Genomic DNA, 23,095 nt, shown 5'->3' with positions numbered 1-23,095 from the left:
GGGGGAAGGGACAGGCATTCCTTTTTCCCCTCCCTCCGTAGAGTCGCGGGGAAGACTGGCGTGCAGGGACTTCACTTCAGAACAGGGGCACCCCACTGTTAGCCTATGTGGCCATAGAGAAAAGGTAAAGGGCTAAGGAGCGCGCAGACGTGTAAGTTCAAAGGGCTCGGTTGCCTGGGTTGCGGAGGAGCTCTTGGAGAAAGTTTCATCAAGCAGCGGCCGGGCAGCCCGTTCCGGGACTCCGAGGACCTCAGGAGGGGAGCGGCACACGAATGGATGGCGCCGCCGAGGCAGGACCGTTCGGCGGAGCCACGGATAGTGGGGCCAGGACGGGGCTGGCCCCTTCCCGGGGAGGTGAAGAAAGCCGCGGTCGCAGTTGCTAGACCCGGCCGGGCAAGCTCAGATAAGGCTCGGCTGGAGGGAGTCCGCAGGGGCGCGCCCCCACGAGGTCCAGAAGGTCGGGGCGGCCACGCCCATCGCGCGCCTGGCTACGCCCCACTCCTTGTAGGAGTCCCGCCCTACTGAGGCACGCAGTGACTGGGCAGTGCGAGGGGGCGGGGCCGAGCATACTCCTCCCCTTGGAGATTCTTTTCCCCCTTCTTTAGGGGACGCGACGCAACTTGGGGGTAGAGAGCGCGCCTTTTGGGGACGGAGCTTGTCAGAGTCTACCTCCCACCGGGCAGCAGGCGGAGGCGTGAGGGGAGGGCGGGGCCTCCCGACCTCCGCGGGCGGCACACGGGGCGTGGCTCACGGTGGCCACGCCCCGGGCCGCCCTCCTCTGCCGCGCGCCGCTCGCCCCGGATTCCTCTTTACATAACGGCGTGGGGCGGCATGGGCTCGGGCTGTCGCCTCCGCCTGGCCGCTCTCCCGCCCGGACTGTCACGGGCCACGGGGTCCACAGCGGCGGCGGCGGCGGCCGCAGTATCGTCCCGGGGGCGGCCCGGGGCCGCGTCCCCCGGCTGCTGTCAGGAGCTGGCGGCGGAAATGAGGCGCTGGCCGTTTTCCGAGCCGGGGTTTCCTGCCTGAGCGCCGAGAGGCCGTGCGACGCCATGGGCCGGCCGGGCCCAGACCCGCAGCTTGCGCGGTAAGCGCGGCCCGCGGAGCGTGTTGGAGGAACTGGGCTGGGTGGTCCTCCCGGGTCCCGCTTCTGTTTTCTGGCGTTTCCTCATTCTGTTTCTCTTCCCCAATCCCAGACCGCAGTGATGTGGGCGCGGAGGTCAGTGCTTGCAGCTGGGGCCTCCGGAGAGGAGCCTGGCGGGGCGCCGCGGGAGGAACCGAGAGCTGTCCCGACACAGCGTGCTTGGTCCCTGCCGGGAGCTGGGGGTGGTGGTGGACACGTGTGTCACTAGGGCCCTGGTGGTCCACAGGGATGGTATGTGGGGTCCTAAAGGTGAAATCAGGCTGAGATGGGGGTGGAGGGTGGCACAGGCCAGGACCCACTGGGGAAGTTGAGGTTGTAAGAGTTTTATGCTCTTAGGACACTTTCTGAACCTTGTTCCACAGGTCCCCTCTGGGAGGAAACTCCGTCTGAGCCAAGGGGTGAATACATTCTGGAACTTGTGCAGTCCCAATGGGTGGTCAGCTGGGAAGGGGCTGGTCCGAAGCAGCAGCAGCAGCAGCAGCAGCAGCTGTGGTTTGGGGATCTCAAGGGCTGGGCAGTGGCAAAAGAGGAAACAGAGGGTCCTAGAGGCAGAACTTGTGTTCTTTCTCCTCACTTTCCAAATGAGGGCCGCGACCTCAGTTTCTCCTGTGTTAAGTGAGTAATGAGAGATTGGCGGTGCAGTTATATTGCGGTAGAATTTTAAAGAACCCCGTGTGGAAGGCACCTGTGCCTGGCTGGGAGCATGGCTCAGTTACAGGCTGTTGGTATTGAAGCTGTCCAGTTTTATTGACCCTGGCTGTGAAACCTTCCTCAGCTCTCCTGAGTATAGCTGCTCTGGGTTTCCCAAGTCTGTGGGCAGGGAACTCTGAAGGACCCTGGGCAAGATCAGATGACAACTCCTTTCTGGTCTCCGGTTTCCTCAGTTGACACCTAGTTGTCAGGGCCACCAGAGCACAAGATGGCTTGATCAGGAGAGCAGGCAGTCATGACAAGGGTGTTATCTGTCTTGTTGAGGTCATTTCTGCTCCTCTTCCTTCCTGACTCTGTGGCACCAAATGTCAGCCAGTGCCTAGTCCTCGCCATTCAAAATGTTCTTAGACAAGTGATATCCTTTCCTTTGAGTCGCTGGGCTGTGCAGTCAGCTTGTGTGCCTCAGGCTGTCTAGTCTAGTTGGGCCACCCTCTGGTTTCTCCGTCTTCTGGGATGGAGCTGAAAGTCCTTCTGGCTGTCAGGCCCAGAGTCTCTAGCATGAGCTGCTGAGGGAGGCTTTTGGTGACCTCTCAAGGATCTAACTGCCTGCGTCTATGTTATGCCCTTCCCAGAGCAGGTCTTTGGGGTCCAGCACACCTTTTGAGGCTAGTCAGTTTCTGAATGCCCCCTTGCTGTGACTCTTGGGGTGGGCACTTCTCTGAGGCGATGAAGTCATCAAGAGCAGGAAGGGTTTTAACTGCTGGCACACAGAGATGGGAGAGATAGTACTGTTGAAATGAGAAGTTTTTCCTGTCGTGTCCCCACTTCTGCCTGGAGCAGCACTCATGTGGAAACTAATCCAGACTCTGCTAGCTTCAGGGGTGAGGCCCTGGGCAAGTTACCTGACATCTCTTGGGACCTGCCCAGGGTCAGCCAAATCTCGTGCCGCTCTAGGGTGGTTGTGTGCTGTGTAGGGGCCCAACAAGGAGAGGACATCTGAAGTAGGTTGGCTGTAACTGGCCTGACTCTGAGGTCTTAGGCTTGGGTTTTACCGTCTCAGAGCTACAAGTGTTCTTGGAAGTCTGAAGTGGAGGTGCTGAAGGATAGTTATTCAGGGAGAGGCATGCAGTGTTGGCATGTTAGTGTGCAATAAATTCAAGCTATTGCTATTAATCCAGGAGTAGTTGGCACTTAATTGCCAGGTTTCCTGGGAAAACGGTCCCCAGGGCCCCTGGGTGTTAAGCATTTCTGGTTGGGCAGGGGAGGACAGGGCAGGAAGCAGCTTCCATCTGGAGTGTCTGGAGGGGCTGCTTGATCCTGCCAGGCCTGTTCCCAGTCACCCACCCTCCCCGAGGAAACTGAGGCTAGCAGGCTGCATAGGGGAAGTGACTCAGTGGGGGTCACTGGCTGAGTCATGCCTAGTTGGACCCAGGAGCCCTGCATCCCAGCTCCAAACTTCCAGGGGTTTGAGGTCCTTCAGGGACAGGGTACATCTCAGGCCTGGTTGCATGTCCTTGGGCACTGTTAGACATCACCTGCTTAGACACCATGATTTGGACAACTAGTGTCTCTTGGTCAGTGCTCTGGGGATCTCATTAATATTCCCACCACCACCACCAGTGAGCTCTCCAGCCCAGTACCCTTCTCACTGGGGCCAGAGACAAGTCCCTAAGGGACCTGATGGCATGCCCCGCCCTGGCCAGCCGGAAACCCAGCAGCTAAGCAGATGGCTGAAAGATTTTTCCTCCTACACAACCCTGTCAAGGGTCGGCAGGGGGGCCAGCCCCCTGGCTTCCTTGTGAGCCAGTCCTGGAGCCCCTAGGGGCCTGTCCGGATGTGCCCCCCCCAGCTGTTGGGGGGGTGCAGCTTGGTCTCCAGGGAGGCCTGGAGGGAGGAAGTCTGTGCCCTGCTTGTGGGGCTGACTCACAGCAGCTGACTGGGGGTGGGGCCAGACTTGGGAGTGGGGGCTCAATGCAGTCTTTAGATGCAGGAGGTAGACGTGCCTTTCTACTGTAGACCCACAGTGGTGGCATCTCCAGAGAGTCCCGAGGAGGGACACATAAGGGCCAGAGGCTGTCGGTGTTGTCTTCCTCAAGGCACCAGGCAGTTCTGGAGTTGGTGAGGCTTTTCCCTGGCAGTGAGGTACATCTGCCATCACTTCTGCCACTGTCAACCCTGGAGCTGGTAAAGGAAATCCTGTCTGGTTGGGGGAGGGTACACCAATCTTGGGGGCTGTTCCCCTGCTCAACCCACCTGCTGGAGCCTACTTAGAGTGATGGCTGTCTGGAATATCAGGTTGTGTTTGTGGGGTGGAGGAGCCCCTGGGAGGTAGGGCAGATGAAGCCAGCTGACACTTCTGTTCTGGCTGACTGGGCCAGCCTGGTGATCCCAGGATGGGCCTTCCTGGCTGCCAGGTAGTCTAGGTAGTCTTTTAGGGCCAAGCTGATTCCTGTGCACCCTGCTTCCTGTGGGCCAGAATGTGAGGTGTGTGCACTGGGTCTTTTCAGTTCTGCAGTATAGTCAGTTTGGAGGCCTCCTTGGAGGTGGCAGCCTTTAGAGGGTGGTATGGGGTTTCTTGTCCTAACATCTGTGCCCTCCCAGACCTGCAGGTGGATCTCTCTCTCTCCCTTCCTCCCTCCCTCCCCCCACCCTACTCTCATAGCCCTCCCTGACCTGGCAGGTCTGGAGCCTCCAGGTATTGAGGCTTCCTCTGCATCTGTGAGATGGGAGTGCTGGTGACCAAGCTGAGAGGCTACTGAGCTGAATGGGGCAATGAGGGTGTTTAGGGATGCTGCCCACCTTGCTGCCTACAGGGAGCTAGCTGCTCTGCATGTTTGCCATGCATATGTGGGGTTGGGGGAACAAGCTACCCAGGGCCCAGCTCTATTTGTCAGTGTGGCTTCTACCAGGGGTGGAAATCAGGAGAAGCCTCTGAGGCTAAACCCAGGTGGGCAGGTGAGACTGTATCCTCTGTGGGTGAGGAGACCTGTGCCTGTAGTCACCTTGATACAGAGCACATCACAAGCTGAATGTGAAGCTCTTGGGGCTGAACTTTGCTCCTTCCTTCTCTACTATGTCCCAGGGTTCTCAAGAGCTCAGAAGTTGTGCTTCATCTCCTAGTACATGGACAATGTTGTCAGTCACTGGAGGGGACAACCTTTATGTTGCCTAGCCTCCCTAGCCATCCAGTCTGGAGCCACCTCACCCTGGGATGCTCCATGTTCCACAGCCATGCCTCCCATGCTGCCTGGCCCAGAATTGGGTCCCTCCTGAGGTTTGGGCCTTGCTGGGTGGCCTGACTCACCTTTGCTGCTTTAAGTGTCGACAACAAATAGCACAGCCACTCTCTTCTCCAGCCTGTGCCAACCTACCACATCTCTGAGTGCCACTGGGGTTATCCATCAAAGCCTACCTGCCTGCCCCACTGCCCCTGAGCAGGGTTGGATGGTGACAGTCCCTAAGGCTCCTGGGGCAGGTCCTAGGGGTGCTCTCTTCCTCCCAAGGGTGTTCCTAGAGTTCCATGTTGGAGTTGGGGTGGTTGGTATGTGACCTGAGACTGGAGTGCCAGTCTGCCTTGCCCAGTTGCCAATGTATCAGGGGTACTTGATCTGAGTGGGCCTTGGGGGTAGCAGGTGCACCTCAGAATGGTGAAGATGGATAGGGTACTGTGGCTGACTCGAGCCTGTACTTGTGAGCAGGCTGGTTGGGATCCAACCCCTCTAGATGGCAACCTAGCCTTGAGTAAGCCCACCTCCCATGCCTCATTTCCCTACCTTTGACTTGGACTTAAGGACCAGCCACACCCAGCCAGTTTCGATTCAGGGAACCATTTTAATGTAAGTGGATGTGCTTTGTTTGTAAGTTATAGCTGATTCTAAACAGTTGGTAGGTTTGGGCTGTGAACAGAGATACTGGTCACTTTCTACTTCAGCAGAGCTGAAACAGTCCTTCACATTCCTGGCTCTGCTGTAAGCTCTGTAGGGTGTAGGGAGCAAGTTAGTTCCTGGAGGTGCCTCTGAGTGCTGTTACTGGTCACCCTGTGGTTTCATGCCTATGCCATAGAGGTTCTGTGATGTCTGAAGTTTATCTTTGCAGGAGTGGTCAAAAGAGTGGGTAGGAGTGGTGGGTGCCACTTGAGGGCCATTGGAGTGAGCACACAGCTGGGCCTGGCTGTCAGGGAGCATGGAAGGTCCTACCAGGGTCTGGTTCTGCAGCTGAGCCTTATACCCTGGCACACACAGTGAACAGGCACATGTTCCAGATGAAGGGCAGGTGTAGACAGAGCACAGGGTGCCCAGAAGGTAGGCTAGGCAAGATGGTGGCTAGTGGGTGATGTTGGTCATTGGGCATTGTCTACAGGCAGTTATTCTTAGACTGGTGAAGCTTAGTTGGTAGGGTTCTTTACTTAGGATGTGGGAAGCTCTGGGTTCTATTCCTAGCACCATAGAAACCTAGTACATGCCCATAAATCCAGTGCTCAGGAGCTGGAGACAGGAGGAGGCCATTCTAAAGAGAAAAAAAATATTCTTTCTTCATGCCAGGCCTGCAGGTGGCCCTTGTAATCTGTGGATAGAGCTGGGGCTATGTGTGCACTCAGCTTGTGGGTCATCCAGACTATGAAGGCTGTGCCTGACTCTCCCGTGTCAAGGCCTGGTGGACAGGGATATGGCGCTGACAAGGCCGGGAACCTCCCAGGAAGTAGGTGCTCTCCATGGGGAGGTGGACAGAATGAGGTGGACCTCGTTAGGTTTAGCCTGTTTTGTTTTGACTCCTGGCTTTTGCTGCTATGTGCTAAGTACCTACTATGTGCTAAGGACCTTATAGTTTTGTGGCATGGTATGCAAAGTACTGACAGAGTGCAGAGTGCCTCCCAGTGAGTTCACAGGCCTTTGCATTAGAGTTGAAGTGTCCTATCAGGTGCTAGTCACCCTTCTTTGTCTGTTTTGGGTCTTGCAGAGCACAGACCACAGAGGAAAAAGTGACTTGTGGGGTAGGGGCAACAGAAAAAGTCCCATTTCTGGACCTTTAGCTCCTGATAAATATTTAATGAGTGGGAAATTGAGGTGGCTGCCTGGCCCTCTTTGCAATGAGCTCTGGGTGGGGAGACAAGGCTTGTTTGTCTCTGTTTTGACAGGTCTCAACAAAGCCCAGGGTGGCCTTGAATTCTCTGTAGCCAAGGATGATCTTGAACTCTTGATCATTCCAGTACTGGGATCACAGGCACAGGCCACCACATTAGTTAAGATTTTAAATATTTTACCTGTTCACTGTGCATTCCCTGGACTCACTGCAGTGCATGGTACATAGTAGGCCCTCAATCTGTTCTGGGGAGTGCCTGAGGGAGTAGATGGAGGTGGGTCTTATACACAGGTTGCTAGGTGCTTATCCTGGCCAGACACACAGACACTGCAGGGTTAACCCACAGACATCTTGACTGTCTTGCACCTGCATCTCCCTGAGTTCTCTATCAAGCTTAGCAATACTTACATCCCTGTGAGTCTGGTCATTACAGGCTGCTTTTCATCTTTTGTGTGGCTGTCCCCACGCTCGATACATTTGCTCTGTGAGGACAGCAGCCAGTCACATTGAACTTTCCCAGAGTTTAAGCCATTCATAATTGAGTCTTTCTTTGTAACACTCTGAAGTGGGCAGGATGAGTTAGTTCCTTTGACATGGGAAACAGAGGTGGAGAACCATGTGAGGTCATTCAAGATCACTTAACTGGTGAGAGCGGGCCTAGAATTTGGGCCTGGGCTTCAGAGTCCATACTTCTAACCATACTTTCTAGAGATAAGTAATATCCCTCTGCCTCAGTTACTCCCCTGAATCCCAAATCTGCCCCCACAGTCTTCCATTTCAGAATGGGTCTGCCCTCCAGGCCTTTCTTGTTCACCATTACATGTTCCCCTTACAAATGTGTTCCTGTGCCTGTAAAAACTAGCTAGAGCCGGGTGGCGGTGGTGGTGGTGGCAGCGGTGGTGCACACCTTTAATCCTAGCACTTGGAGGCAGAGGCAGGCGGATTTCTGAGTTCGAGGCCAGCCTGGTCTACAGAGTGAGTTCCAGGACAGCCAGGGCTACACAGAGAAACCCTGTCTCGAAAAACAAAAACAAAACCCCAAAAACCTAGCTAAACACATGAGCTTTGACTTGTGTGCTGAGTAAATAGGTCCTACAGGGTGGACAGTAGGTTCGAGCTTGGAGCTTCCTGGAAGAGGTGGTAGATTGCCCCTCGACTCCGACAATGGGACAAACCAGGGTCCCTGCTTCCCCAGCTTTACCTGCAGATTGGGGTTGTCACCAAAAGCAAGGAGCTGTGGACAAGGCTCTGGGCCTATGAACAAGTGTTTACATTAAAAACTTTCTTTCTTTTTTTTTTTTCGAGACGGGGTTTCTCTGTGTAGCCCTGGCTGTCCTGGAACTCACTCTGTAGACCAGGCTGGCCTCGAACTCAGCAATCCTCCTGCCTCTGCATCCCAAGTGCTGTGATTAAAGGTGTGCGCCACCACTGCCTGGCACATTAAAAACTTTTAATTGTGGGAAATGAGTCTAAAATCCCTCTTGTCAGACTGTCCCCCACGAAAGAAGCTGTACTTAGAGCACCCAGCATGGGCGGTGGAGAGCCTGTGTTTTAAGTCTTTACAAAGCAGACCTGGCTATTCCGTCAGTTTTCACTTGGATATGTATGCTGTGAACAGCCTGTTTCCTAGTAGGGAGTTCCCTTCATTGGAAATTTCACTTCATATGGTCAACTGAAGCCTGAAAATAGTAGATGGAAAATTCTAGAAAACCCCAATCATTGCTCTGAGTGGTGCTGAGCTCTTTGAGCCCCCCTGAAGGAGGCAGCGCTTCCCTGGTAGAACTTGCCTACCCACTGTATCCACCACGTGGGAGCTGAAGGCCCGCTGGCTTCCACGTGCGGGGTGTTCCCGGTGGAGGGGCGGGGATGTTCTCTGGGCTCATTGCCTTCTGACTTGTCTTACAGCCCGGCAGCCCCGCCTCGCTCTCCACCATGAACGAGCCCACCGTGCAGCCGTCCCGCACGTCCTCGGCACCCGCCTCACCAGCATCCCCGCGCGGCTGGAGCGACTTCTGCGAGCGGCACGCAGCAGCGGCGGCGCGGGAGCTGGCCCGCCAGTACTGGCTGTTTGCGCGCGCGCACCCACAGCCGCCTCGTGCGGACCTGGTGTCGCTGCAGTTCGCTGAGCTCTTCCAGCGCCACTTCTGCCGGGAGGTGCGTGAGAGCCTCGCGGGACCGCAGGGTCACGACTACCGTGCTACTGCTCCGGCCCGTCCCGCGCTGCCCAAGGCACGTAGCTCCGAGGACCTGGGCCCACGGCCCACCTGTGCCCTGCAGCACCTGCGCCGTGGCCTGCGCCAGCTTTTCCGCCGCCGCTCAGCTGGGGAGCTGCCGGGGGCTACTAGCGACACCAATGACATCGATTCCACCGCTGCCACCAGGCCGGGACCGGCCCGCAAGTTGCTACCCTGGAGCCTGCGAGAGCCGTCCGCCGCCGAGGCGCTCAAAGAGGTGGTATTGCGTTACAGCCTGGCGGACGAGGCAGCAATGGACAGCGGTGCGCGCTGGCAGCGGGGTCGCCTGGTGCTTCGTTCTCCAGGTCGGGGCCATGGCCACCTTCTGCAACTCTTCGATCCGCCCAAGGTGAGCACCTTGGAGAGTATGCTACAGTATGCCTACAACTCGATAGGCACCCTGTGGCCCCAACTCTTCCAGGACAGTGAGTCTGTGACCCTGGAGAGTTCAAGGACTCTGTTCATGCTGTTGATGGGTTGGAGCAAGTTGGTTCAAAGTCTTTGAAATCCAGATATATGTGACATGGACATTGGAGCTTTCAGGAAGTCCGTGAGGGCTGAGTGGCATCCCTGGTGTGCCCACTCTGCAGTTTCTTTTCTTAGACTTTCTTTCTGGCTGGTTGCCCTGGCTTCAGTTACTCTGCTGGCAAGTGAGGCCTAGGGTCTCAGTATTTCAGCCTGCAGCTGGCATCCATCCCTCATGGGTGGATGTGTGTAGCCTGGCTGCCTGCCGTGATTTCTTCTGTTCTCTGTTGTCCCATTTTGTGTAACAGCCTGGCTGTAGGGTAACAGTGATGTGAGCCCAACCCCAAGGCACTACTGGTAATATTCAGGTATATGCTTAGCAATGATCACGGGCCAGATAATTACCTACTGTGTGCTAGGGGCTGGGAAGCTGTCGTACTGGGAGCTATGGAAGGAGTAAGCCCCCAAGAGCATGCAGCTGAAAGGTGGTTGGGTGTGCTAGTGTGGCAAAGGGTCTTGTAAGATGTCTTCCCTGCTAGTGACTGCTAAATGGTGGTGCTCTGAAGCTCCGAGTTTCAGTGTGTACCTCCAGGTGACCCAGAAGCACACACATTTCCTCACTCTGCCTTCTCTCTCCAGTTTAGGTATATGGTTTTGTTTTTGAGATAGCATCTTGCCTAGCCTGCTCATGAACCAGCTATGTAGAGAATGACCTTAAGGTTTGAACATGTCTCTACCTCCTGGTTTCTGGGATTACAAGCATGTTCCACCAGGGAAACAACTGTGGTGTTAGATATTGGACCTGGGGCACTGTGCATGGTCAGCAGGACTCTATTCACCAACTTAAATCCTCAGTCCCTATGTGTTTGTTATGTATACATATATGTGAGCACAGCTCAGAGACCAAAGGTATCCAGTACCTTGGAGTTGCAGTTATAGGTGGATGTGAGCCACCTGGTATGGGTGATGGAACTCGAACTTGAGTTCTCTGCAAAGGCAGCAGATGCTCTTAACTGCTGAGCCCTCTCTGCAGTGTTCTGAGTTCATCTTGTTTTGTGTGCTTATCACTAGCCTGCTGTGTTTTACTGATACCTGTTGCTGAGTGGTTTGGTGGTTTCCATTTCAGTGCTCTCTTCTCCATGGATAGGATCTTGCTTAGGTCCTCTTGCATCAGCATCCCAAGTGCTGGCACCATGAGCATATATGCTCCTGTACTTGGCTTTTTTTGGGACTTTTCTGAGTAATGTCACAGTGACATTCACATAGGTCTCTGCAGGGCTTGTACTTTCGTTTCTCTTGGGTATATTCCTGGAAGTGGCTTTCCTGGTGACACTATGACTTTTCACCAAGTGGCTGTGCCAGCTGGTATCCTTAGTGGTGGTGGCAGAGAGATCCCTGCTTCCATAGCCTTACCCACTCTTGCCCCAGGTCAGCTTCAGTGGGCATGTGCTTGTCTCAGGAGCTTAGTGCCTCCTGTTTTCTTTCCGCCTGTGATTTATTCTGTAAAGAGCCTGTCGTATCCTTACCCAACCGCATCCTTCCCTTTATGTATCTGTGCTTGGGGGTACATGTATGTGGAGGCTTTATCTTTTAAGACAAGCTCTTTGAACCTAGAGATCATCAATTCAACTAGCCCACCTGTCCAGTGAACCCCAGAGGGTCTGCTTGCCTGTTTCTTCTCAATGCTGGGTGGTCTAGCTGTTGCCCTCAGTTCTTGGGGTCCTCATGTTTGTGGGTAATGCTTTACCAGCTAATCCATCTTCTTAGCCAGTCTGCTGCCTTTTCTAAGGACTTGTGTGTGGTATGGGCATTCTATATTGCAGATGTTATGACACACAATGTGGACTGCCTTCTTAACAACTCAAGTTCCTACCTTTATGCTGATTCACTTGATGCAATTTAGCTTTTAGCAGGGATGGGAGGTATGCCAAGGTCAGAGAGAAACTTGTAGGAGTGACTTCTCTCCTTCCACCACCTGAGTCTTAAGAAATGGAATTCAGGTACCTGCTGAGTCATCTTGAAAGCCCTTATTAATTTTTTGAGAAAGCATCTCCCTATGTAGCAGAGGTTGTTGGCCTTCAATTCTTTTTTTTTTTTTAAATTTATTTTATGAACATGAATATACTGTCTCTGTCTTCATACACATCAGAACAGGGCATCGGATTCCATCACAGATAGTTGTGAGCCACCATGTGGTTGCTGAGAATTGAACTCAGGACCTCTGGAAGAACAGTCAGTGCTCTTAACTGCTGAGCCTTCTCTCCAGCCCCGGCCTTCAATTCTTAAATCTCCTGCCTCAGCATCCTGATTTGCTGGGAGTATAGGCATTTGTCACCACACTAGACAAGCTCCCCATTTCAATGCTTTCTATATCCTATTTAAGAAATATTAGCCCACCCCAGGCTTTGTGGGCACTGTGTCTTTTCCTCTTGAACTTTATCATTCCCTTCATGCTATGGCACTGAGCATCTAGGCTGAGTTGGTATGTGGGAATGAGGCAAGGCCACCATGCTGTGCCTGTGGATACTTGGCTGTATGTTGGAGAGACTGTCTGGACACCATCTGTCCTGTAGACCAGCGCTCTAGTTTGTGACAACAGTGCTTTTTGGTTGTGAGCCTAGCCTTTTAACGGCTGAGCCATCTCTCCAGCCCTGACAACAGTGCTTTTTAAACTATCAGTTTCGTTCTCTTTCTCCCCCCGCCCCCCCCATTCTGGGTCTTACTCAGTAGCCTTGGTGGATCTGGAGATCACTATATAGCTCAGGTTGGCCTTCAAGTGAAGGTAATCTTCCTGCTCCAGCCCGAGTGCTGGGGCTATAGGCATGATCATTTGTGAGTCTGAAGGGGAACCCACTGACTGGCAGCAAGGTATAGTGCAGGCTAAAGGCCCCAAGGTAGGAGTTGTGGCACATGGAGGCTATGCTGAGGACTTAACACCATGTTCCAGACATGCACACAGGGGCAAGTAGACACCTTTTGAATAAGGGATTATTCAAAAGAAACCCTGGAGAGAAAAAAATTCTGAGATCTATCTAAACTGGGTATGGTGGCACAACCTGTAACCCCCACAGCTAGGCAGTGACAGCATCAGTTCAAGGTTAGTCTTGGTTACATATCAAAATTGGGAACAGCCTGGACTACATGAGTTGCTACCTCAAAAACTAGGTATGATGGATGCCCCACCCCACCCCCATTTCCCCAGCACCCTGGAAGCTGAGGCAGGACGACTGTGTATCCAAGTTTAGCCTAGGATACAAAATAAACCCATCTCAAAAATAAAAACATGTTGGGACTGACACAGGAGGGTCCCAGCACCTACTCTTACCTGTGTGGTCAAGTAGACTAGAGGACATGACTAGCTGAGGAGTGGCTTCTGTGCAGTTCTCTGCAGGGCAGAGACCAGGGGTGTGGTAGATGAGGGGGCTAAAGACAGCCTTGTTTCAATGTCTGCCCCAGGTGAGGGCACTCCTGAGGGCTGTAGGGAATCCTCAGCCTCTGCCCTTCCCAGGGGACCAAAGGTTTTGGGCTGCTGATCTCTACTACTTGGCCCAGTTGGCAGGAGTGGTTTTCAGGCCTGGGGCCTCTCCCAGCCCCTTGGAGCAGCAGGTCTGGCCAGGTTTAATCTCCCTTTGGTGATCCTGAAAGCCTCATGCCACCACTTTGTGGCTTTCTGTGGTGTCAGGAACAGGAGTGATTCTGGAGTATGCCTGGGTCAGGCCTTGCAGGAGCTGCTGCTTAGAGAGACAGGTCTCACAGCTGGTGGTGCGAGTGAGAGTGAGGGTGAGAGGGTAGAGTGCAGCAGGAAGGGAACTGGGTGCGGGCCATCCTAGTGCCAGTGGTCCCTTGTGAGGCTCCGTGGCTTGAGAGAGGTGCTGCAGAAGCTCAGGTGGTGATGGGCAGAAGGGCCATATACTTGCTGGGAACAAGGACAGGGAGGCCAGGAGGCCTGAGGAGCCTGGGACATGTGTGGGAAAGAGGAAGCAGAAAGAAAGGGCTGGCCACTGCTGGCCTGGCGGTTTCCTCTGGGCTGGGGAGGAGGTGGTAGGGAGGCAGGAAGCCTGGTTCCAGGCTCTGTGGTCCTGTAGCCCCACCCCCACTCAGCTATGGGAACAACACTTGCCACTTGACCCTCGAAAGCAGGTCTCCCCTTGGGCCTTTTGAGCTGCTGTCCCTGGTATCGTGCCTATTCATCGCTTTTCCTGTGACAAACGCGATAGTTGACTTGGCCATGGAGTCCTCCCACAATACCTTTGAGGGGCTTATCATAAAATCAACTCTCAGATGAGAAGACTGGTCCAAGGCCCCACAACCTAGAGTTGGAGGAGGCAGAAATGGGGCTTTGTGTGAACATGAGGGTTGGGGTTCTGTTTAAACCCCCTAGTTTGCAAGGCAAGTCCTGCCTGCAGAAGCCACACTCAGATGTCATAGTGTTTGACAGGCCCACCCACCTTGGGCCTCAGGGGCAAGATGCCTATGCCTTTCTGAACTGAGAGCAAGGCTCTGTGATTATGGGACTGGAAGGGGACGAGGAGGAAAAAACGGTGTCAGAGTTCCCAATGGGAACCTGTTATATGCACCCCAATTCCTGCTCCCTTAATGGGTTCTGTTGAAAACTGGTGGTCACAGCTCAAGCTGTGCCAACACTGCAGGCAGCTGGTGACTCTCAGGCCTCTTCTAGCTCACTGTTTAAATCCAGAGTAGACCTTGTCTACCACCATCACGGAATCAGGGCTGTGGGCTCAGTGTAGGGCTCATGGCTAAGGGCAGTGTGGTAGGCACTGGGGAAATGCAGGTTTGAGCTCATATTTTGGCTTGTATTCTTGGACTGAGAACTTGAGCTTGTGAACCTCAGTTTCTCATTATGGCAGACAGGGTACTCTGGCACACTCCCTGCGTGGAAGGCTCCAGACCCTAGGATTGTGTCTCCCACGTGCCCTCCCCTGTTAGTGGGGAAATATCCCTACCCACTGCTTTGTGAGTGGAAAATGAAGCCAAGGCTTTAGAAGGGTTCCAGCACAGCCCTGTGGCAAAGGGACATCCGCCCTCCCTCTTATCTCTCCTCTGGCCAAGGCTGGGATGAGTGAAGAGAGACCCTTCTGGGGGAGGCCAGCCATCTGACTCTGGCCCCAACACAGGCCCAGGAAAATTTTTGTTCCTAGGCAGTTATCTGAAAGGGGCCAAATGGCCTCAGAATGCCGCCACCACGTAGGAAACTGATAAAGATTGTCCAAAGTGACCAAAACTACAGATGGACTTCCCAACACTTACCTGTCCCTGGCTGCAGAGAACTGTCAGTAAGGCAGACAGGTGTGTTCTAACTCTGCATCACCAGTACCCAGTTTAGACACTTGGGCTGTCTCCCGAGTGCAGTTAACTCAGCACTGAGCATGGCATCATCAGTCTCCTTGGGTAGAGTTCCTAAGAGGGCAGTGTTGGGCTGGGCTCTTCTCCCCAACTCCAGGGTCCACTGGAAGATGATTTCACTAGTTCACTAGCTCAGAGTGGCATGGCCATCACCACCCTCTCCTAGGACATTAGCGGTTTTCAAATGAACTCAGGTTGGACATGGCCTTTGTATATCTATGTTATGTCCTTTAGGAGGCTCCCAAGTCAGATAATAGTCCCTTGTATGGACTTACCATTATTTTCTTAACTAATTTATGACTAAGTGGAAAATCAGGTTGTTTCCACTTGGAAAGTTAGAGTGAACAATGCTTTGAACGTTTGTGCAGTGTATCTTACTAAGTTGTTCAATCTATGCTTAACATTTTGAGAAGCTGCAAAGTTACAACACAGTGATATTCCCACAAAAGCACACAAAAGTGGCCATATGACTTGTCACTTTATATCTCCATATTGTCTGCAGCTATTGGGACCTGAGCCAAGACTGGGGTTGGTTCTGTGGCTGGTTAAGGGTCTTTCCTATGCGCAGTGACATGTCAGTGCTCTGCTGTATCCTGCACCCAACGGCACCAGCACCAGCACTATCCGCTATCTTGTAACCCCCATTTTACCCTATGTATTCTCAACTTAGCCTGGAATTTGTGACTATTTTGCCTCAGCTTAAGCTCAAGGTTTTTATTACATGTCTGTACATGTGCGTGCTCCGGTGCCTGTAGAGGTCAGAAGAGGGTGTTGGATCCTCTGGTGTGGGTGCTGGGAACTGGACTTGGGTATTATGGAATACTTGTCTGTGGATGGATTCTGTTCCCGTTGTTTCTTGGTCATTTCATTTGAGCTCAGGCTTTATAATGCATGCTGGGCAAGGAGTCAGTCAGAGCCACACCCCCAGCTACTCTTGTACTTTAGGTCTCAGTAGGCCATGACTGGTTTCTCTATACCTTGAGCTCATGTAGTCAAGGATGACCTCAACGTCTGAACCTACTGAAATTTGTGCCACATCTGGCTTTTGTGGTGCCGGGGGCTAAATTCATGATAAATTCATCATAAATTTACTCTACCAACCGAGCTCCATCTCTAGGCTATGTTGTCTGTCTTGCTGATTTGCCTCATGCCATGGGTCTTGGTCTTGTTATGAGGCCACAGCTGATCATCAGTGCTGCCTGCCTCCAGGACTCAAAGGTGTCACTTCTGTTCACCCATAAAGGTTTCCTGAGGACCCCAACATCTTCTCCTGACAGGCAGTGTCCTGGGGATCCCTTATGCTTGTGAAGGGTGCCTACTTGGGGCTCTTCTTAACAGGGCTTACCCTCTGACACATACACAAAGAGCCTTACATGATGTCAAGGATTTGCTCTGGAACGTTTCTGCTCCTTGGTCCTACTAGCTCTTTTCCCTCAGTTATGCACATTCCTGTGACTTCTTAGCCTGCAAACCCCATCTCTTGGAAGCATTCTGTTGGGCAGCCTGTGTTCCAGTGCTGAGGATATCCTTCTAGCTATAGCTACTGACTGTTGTGCGACCATTGCCTCTGTTGCTGCTGTGGAGCATGCAATTATGGCTCCCAGCGCCTGCTATGCTGGGGCAGAGCACTTCCCAAGAGGCCTCTGTACCAAGTCTTTTTGACCTGTAGGTAACCTTGGGGAAAAGAGGCCAGCAGAGCCAGCCCAGGGCTGGCCCAGGCCTGGCAGGCAGGTATTATGAGCCTGGAATTTGTAGCCTCAAATGAAAATAAGGTCCATGATGGGAGAGAACAGAGTGGGGAAGAAGCACAGCCACAACTGTCTGCCACCAGACTTGTCTTCAGACTGACTTCTGGTCTGCTTAGCTCCCAAATGTCCTTGCGTAAACCTGTAATCTGACTGAAATCTATTTTGGAACAAAGCAGGATATCTGTGTTTTTGTTTTGGTAAAGGCTTCATATTATCCAGTCACACGTGCCAGGACTTAGTTACCCTAAGACAGCTCTCTCTTCCTAAGGCCCTATTTCTTGTCCTCAGATCAGAGGGTGATGATGGTAGTAGCACTGGGCTCTAGAATGGAAGCTGCTTCAGCCTAGGGGAGGGCTCACACAGGCACAGTCCTGGCATAAGGCCATTCTCATGGTCCCTCAGGCTTCCACACAGGGTAGTTCAGTGGAAGCTTGTGGTCTGCTGGGCCATGGCTATCTGCTGAGGAATTCAAGTCAGTCACAGGTTCTTTGTTTGGTGGATGTGGCTTCCCTGGTACCCTATGAAGATGAAGGTACCCTGATGAAATATCTTCAACAGGCTGTTGAAGGTACTGCTGGGTGCTAAGACAGGTCTTTTCTGTCCCTTGACACATGAAACCATGTGACTTTAAGAATGACCAGAAATCAGTACAAGGACCCCAAGAGGCAGCCATGGCCCTAGTGTCCCCCCACCCCCATTTCCCAGCAGGCTGGAGGTGTAGTGGCTGGTGGCAGGACTCCTGACCTCTGGCTTCTTTGTGATGTATCACTGTGCTGGGACTATAGGAGACAGGCAGCTGCAATGTCATGGCTCACATAGGACTGACCACCACCCTAGAAACATCTCAGGCCTTTAATTCTACCAATCAGACCCACATCATCTGTCCAAGTTAAAGTCTGGAGATAGTAAAAAAAACCTGGTCTAGGGCTGTAGAATAAGTACCCTGTATACCAGAGACGGCAGGGCAAAGCAAAAGGAAGTAGAAAGTATAGAATGTGGTAGTTGGTGCCACTCTGCTTACATTGAGGAAACCACAAATGACCTGGACACTTCAGTCCCCCAGCCACCCCAAGCTGGATCTAGGGAAAGCTACTTATTGGTAGGCTTGACCAGCAAAGCATGTTGGTAAGAAAGAATCTAAGGCCTTCAAATGTATTTAGGTTTCTGACTAGATGCTCCCACAACCTGCATGCCAACCAAAGAAGTCCAACCAAATGGACCATACGCTAGTGCTTAGGTACCCTGTCCCCAGCCTAGTACAGGGTCAGGCATCTTAGCAAGTAGCTTAGGACAGGCACTGTGACTCTGATCCTTTTAAGGTGTAAACAGGGAGTTAGAAAGAGTCTGGACTCTGGCCATCACACAGCAGTTGTGGACAGGAATTGGAGTCATGTCTTACCCACTTGGCCAATCTCCAGCAGGCCCCCCTTCTCTCCTGTTAACAGGCAGTTGGCCAAAGCTGATGGTGAAGGAGTGGACTCTGCAAAGAGCAGAGTTAAAGCTGGGCTCTGATGCACTTGGCTGGAACACCTGGTAGTCTCTAACCTGGGACAAAAGCCATGGAAGGAGGGGAGAAAAGGCCTGTCAAGTCCTTTTTCCTTCCTACTTCTCTGGCCCTCCCAGTTACTTATCTCTAGTCTCTGCTGAAGCTGGTCCTCAGCCCTCTTAGCCAGCAAGAACAATCTTATCACAAGAGGAAATAAAGGACCAGAGGGCAGGGAAGGGGTGGCTTCCCTAGAAGAACTCTGACCCTGAGAACTGGCATTTGTGGGAGCAGCCAAACCCAGAAAGGTGGCATCGCCAAGCCATGATATATATGACTCTTGCGGCTTGCTAAGGACTGTTCCCAGAGGTGGGAAGTTGCAAGAGAAGGATGTTCTATGCCTCCCTCCACTAGAGAGACCACAGATAACCTGAGAGGCCTGAGGGGTGGGGGGAGTTTTGAATACCCCCCCCCCCCTTTTTGGCTTTTTCAAGACAGGGTTTCACTGTATAGCCCTGGCTGTCCTGGCACTCATTCTGTAGGCTGACCTGGAACTCAGAAATCCACCTGCCTCTGCTTCTGCCTCCCCAAGTGCTGGGATTAAAGGCTGCGCTACCATCACCCTTGCTTTCCTAGAGCTCAAAGCCCAAGCTCCAAGAGGCCTGCTCTAGCATCCGGGAGATCCGACCATGTACACGCCTGGAAATGCCTGACAATCTCTACACCTTTGTGTTGAAGGTGAGTGCCAGGGCTATGGCTCCTTGGGAGACATTGTTCTCTCCTCAGATACAGAGCTGCATGCCTCCTTTCTGCAGGTGCAGAACCAGACAGACATCATCTTTGAGGTGGGAGATGAACAGCAACTGAACTCATGGCTGGCAGAGCTCAGGGCAAGCACAGGCCTAGGGTAAGAACTGTCCCTGCCCACCCTTGGTTCCCTCTGATAATCCCTTCTGGATCCCTTCTTACCCAGCCTCTTTCCCTACAGGTTGGAGCACCTGGACACAGAGTTACCTCTTTCCTTAGTGGCAGAGCCTAGCCCAGCTAGATCCCCAAGGGGAAGCACTGACTCCCTGGACCAAGGTATGTGCCAGATCTTTGGTCTCTGGGTGTCCTTGGACATGTGGCCCCTCTGCGGGTCACCACCACCATCTTTCCGCCAGGTGCTTCACCTGGGGTGATGCTGGACCCAGCCTGCCAGAAAACAGATCACTTCCTGTCCTGCTACCCCTGGTTCCACGGCCCTATCTCCAGGGTGAGGGCTGCACAGCTGGTTCAGCTGCAGGGCCCTGATGCCCATGGAGTGTTCCTGGTGCGGCAGAGTGAGTCCCGGAGAGGGGAATATGTACTCACATTCAACCTACAGGGCAGAGCCAAGGTAGGGACAGGAACTGGTGGACCAGGGTGGGGCAAATGAAGCCTGGGCAGCAGGCTGATCTCTATCCCTTTCCATAGCACCTCCGCCTGGTGCTCACAGAGCGTGGACAGTGCCGTGTTCAACACCTGCACTTCCCTTCAGTGGTAGATATGCTCCGCCACTTCCAGCGCTCCCCTATTCCACTTGAATGTGGAGCAGCCTGTGATGTCCGACTCTCTGGCTATGTGGTAGTCGTCTCTCACGCGCCAGGTAGGAACCCCAAAGTTGTTGTCCCAGCAAGTGCACACAACTTCTTTTCTGCGCTTTCTTCAGTTAAGACTCATCCATGTCATCTCTCCAGGTTCCTCCAACACTGTCCTTTTCCCTTTTTCCCTTCCTCACTGGGACTCGGAGCTGGGCCATCCCCACCTCAGCTCTGCTGGCTGTCCCCCCCGCCATGGTGCAGAGGCTCTCCCTGGCCAAGTGACACCCCCTGAGCAGATCTTCCACCTGGTGCCTTCTCCTGAGGAACTGGCCAACAGTCTGCGGCACCTGGAGCTTGAGTCTGTGAGCAGTACCCGGGACTCAGACTACGAAATGGACTCCTCTTCACGGGGCCACCTTCGGGCCATTGACAACCAGTACACCCCTCTCTCACAGCTGTGCAGAGATGCAGACTCGTGAATGGAACCCTGTTCCTCCCTTCCAGAGAACTACAGGCTGCTGTCAGCCTTTCCCAGCTCAGATGTGCCCGCTTCCAACACACACAAGGCTGTCACAGGCTTCCTGTCAGCCACAGCTAGCCGCTGGCTTTCTCCCACTGTTTACAGATGTAGCTCTTGTGCACAGGTGCCACTAGCTGGCACCCTAGGCCTAGTCTCCAACCCAGAGGAGGTGGGGCTGCAGGCCCAGACCAGAGCTGGCAGTGGCAACTGACAGAACTGATGACAGACTTCTTACCAGGTAGGGCCATCAGGAAGCACAAAACACTAACAGTCCCTGGATTCTCACATGGTGTCCTTCCCTGTAGCTTCAGTTCTGTGGCAAGTCCACGTTCCATGCCACAGGCGATGGATGGATGCTTCATAATCCTGCTTCTACTCTTAGCTTTAGGACAGAAGCTCTGCTAGAGGGACAAACTTAAAGATCAAAAAACGATTTAAACATTTTACCTCAGAGTACTTTTTTTTTTTCTTAAAGGATTCAGGTTTCCATTTAGTATTATAGCTTACTTCACTGCACTGCCCTACTAGGACCCTGCCACTCTGAAATTGGGGGCAGCGAAGTACCCTTGCTTCGCTTACCCTGAGCCAAGCTAGCATGCTAGTGTCCTTGTCTGCTCACTCAGGACAGTTGCCTGCTATGGAGTAGCCACTGTCCTCCCTAATGTATAGAATGAAATATGTCACCCTTTCAGGGAAATAAATCCAGGCAGCTTGCAGAGAGCGGAGGGTGGCAAGGGACATTCCACCCCAGTGCCTTATGCAAAAACAGAACTCTGGTTTATAGCAGCTTTACACAGGATGGGCTGAATAGGTAGGGGAAGAGACAAACACAAAAGGGCTCCTGGGCTTGTTTAGTGAACCCATATTTATAGACTACCCCACCCTCCAGCATCTAGTGGCTTATTGAGGTTGGCTCTTTTGTGAGCCAAAAAGGGAGCGGGCACCCTGCTATGTAGAAACTCCTGTAACAGCTCCTAAATGTTCTGTCCCAGGTGGCAGCAGGGTCACTGGTAGGGAGACTGTTCCATTCATACAATCTTTCCATCTAGATAGTGCCAATACTGTGATCTTTCCTAAGGGAAACAGTTCACAGGGGCTGGAGTGGGCTATTCATGGGCACATAGCAGTGGCTTTAGGGAATCACAACTTAACTCCTAGATATGTTCAGGAGGCAAACATGTCCCTGCCCTGCTGAAGCCAACAGTGCTGACCTCATCTGGTTACCCTGCACTTTGCAAGCGTATGTGGGTGGGCTTTGGTGAAGGAAGCAGCTGCACCTTCTCTTGAAGGTGCAGATTTGTATTCCATCTTATAACTTTCCTTCACTGTACATAAGGTATGAACCAAAGATAGAAGCAATATCCAACCCGTGCTCCAGATTCCCGTCTAGTCTACATAGGATGTTGGACAGCTGCGTCCTTGCACCTGGCCAGAAGCTTCACATTCTCCTGGGCCTTCAGAAGAGACTTGTCAGATCAGCACCTCTGCCCCATAGTGCTGGGATTCACCCACTGTTGACAGTTATTCTCATAACTGGGACAGAGTGACAACATTAAGCCAACACTTTTTCTTTCTGCTAGAGTAGGTCCAATGGCTGAAGGGGGCAGGCAGGTTTGAGAGGCCCCAGGCCAGATGCCCTCACCAGTATGTCAACACCAGGCACCATTCCCACCCCAGCAGTCTTTACTGGCCACCACTGGCAACCGAGGCCACACTAGGCAGGAAGTGTCAGTGTCGCTCAACAGTCCCCGCACCCGTTTCGTTCTGAGTACTCAACTACAAACTACAAGTCACCAGCACCAAAGAGGTCAGCTAACCTGCCTTGACTTTCCCAGCAATCCATATGGCTTTATCTGTGTAAATCTACTAACCTGCCTTGACTTTCCCAGCAATCCATATGGCTTTATCTGTGTAAATCTTCTGCCTCTGATCATTTCTGGACGGTGTAGGAGAAAGGAATAGCGATCATTACAATCCTGGGCCACACAACACTATCTTTACCTAAGTTTCTTAACCTAAATTAAGGCTTCACCTCTCTCCTGAGGGGTCGGGTCGGTCTCTTGTTTAAATGTTACCTTGGCGCAAACACCAAGTGATAAACTGTCATCCACTGCCTCCTAATGAAGACACACCTAATGGCCAACATGTGGCCAGAATAAGCAGCATTGTGACCATAGGAACAGGGGATTTCATCTTCTATCATCATAGCAGAAGGTATTTGGCAAATCTTTGTTTTATGTACTGTATGAATAACTTATTCTTGAATAATGCAAATTTTGCTACAATGTACAAATTGCTGTATGTGAATTAAAAAGGGTTTCAGAATTACAACCATGATCTCTGCATCCACACACCCCTCCCACTTGCCTTCCTTTCTGGCAGCCCAGCCTTATTCTGTGCTTTCCATCTTCCCCCTCATCCCTGGCCGCACTAGAGAGGGACAAGGCTCTGTGCTACTAGACAAGTGCTTAGCCACTAGGGACACACCCTGGGACTGGTCAGATTTCTTTGTTTCCTTTTTAAAGAGGTATCTTCTGCCCCCTGCTGGTAAAACTCAGATCAACAAGGCTTGGTTCTGTAGAAAAGGAAAAGTAAGCTTACAGAATCTGCACCTGCTTGCAGATGTGGACTTTTGAACGCTGCCCACCTCTGGCCAGCCTTCCTTCTGCTGAAGCCAACTGCTAATCCACCCGGGAGGGAATCTCAGTCTTGACTTTTTCTAGATACCTTGAGCCAGAACTAAAGATGAAGAAGAAAAGTCATTTGGTCAGCACCTCCTCAGAGACTGGAGCAGCACACCCAGCCTGCTTTCCCTGGGGTCTGCCTCCCACAGCAGCAGGAGTCAACA

General features: G+C 52.6%; 1 protein-coding gene across 2 annotated transcripts; it reads left to right on the top strand.

Moving 5' to 3' along the window:
- The first annotated feature begins 747 nt into the window (after window positions 1–747).
- On the top strand, window positions 748–22,578 carry Sh2b3 (SH2B adaptor protein 3). Of its 2 annotated transcripts, none has more exons than XM_031337734.1 (8): window positions 748–1,084; window positions 8,777–9,454; window positions 18,802–18,903; window positions 18,981–19,072; window positions 19,154–19,248; window positions 19,329–19,543; window positions 19,621–19,792; window positions 19,884–22,578. In XM_031337734.1, the coding sequence occupies exons 2-8, from the start codon at window positions 8,804–8,806 to the stop codon at window positions 20,204–20,206; spliced, it is 1,650 nt and encodes a 549-aa protein (XP_031193594.1). In that variant the 5' UTR covers window positions 748–1,084; window positions 8,777–8,803; the 3' UTR covers window positions 20,207–22,578. The 2 variants fall into 2 exon arrangements, with proteins under 2 accessions (XP_031193594.1, XP_031193593.1); XM_031337733.1 differs by lacking the exon at window positions 748–1,084 and adding an exon at window positions 1,218–1,372.
- Window positions 22,579–23,095: the final 517 nt, after the last annotated feature.

Source organism: Mastomys coucha, unplaced genomic scaffold (assembly GCF_008632895.1).
Source record: "Mastomys coucha isolate ucsf_1 unplaced genomic scaffold, UCSF_Mcou_1 pScaffold22, whole genome shotgun sequence".
NCBI lineage: Eukaryota > Metazoa > Chordata > Mammalia > Rodentia > Muridae > Mastomys > Mastomys coucha.
The sequence above is the reverse complement of the archived record's forward strand: the minus strand, read 5'-3'. Positions and strand labels throughout refer to the sequence as shown.

What these genes read in the sequence shown, in the direction of transcription:
- Sh2b3 (XM_031337733.1), top strand. An exon ending in TCTACACCTTTGTGTTGAAG is followed by an intron (nt 18,904 to 18,980) that starts GTGAGTGCCAGG and finishes TCCTTTCTGCAG; the next exon opens with GTGCAGAACCAGACAGACAT. An exon ending in CACTGACTCCCTGGACCAAG is followed by an intron (nt 19,249 to 19,328) that starts GTATGTGCCAGA and finishes TCTTTCCGCCAG; the next exon opens with GTGCTTCACCTGGGGTGATG.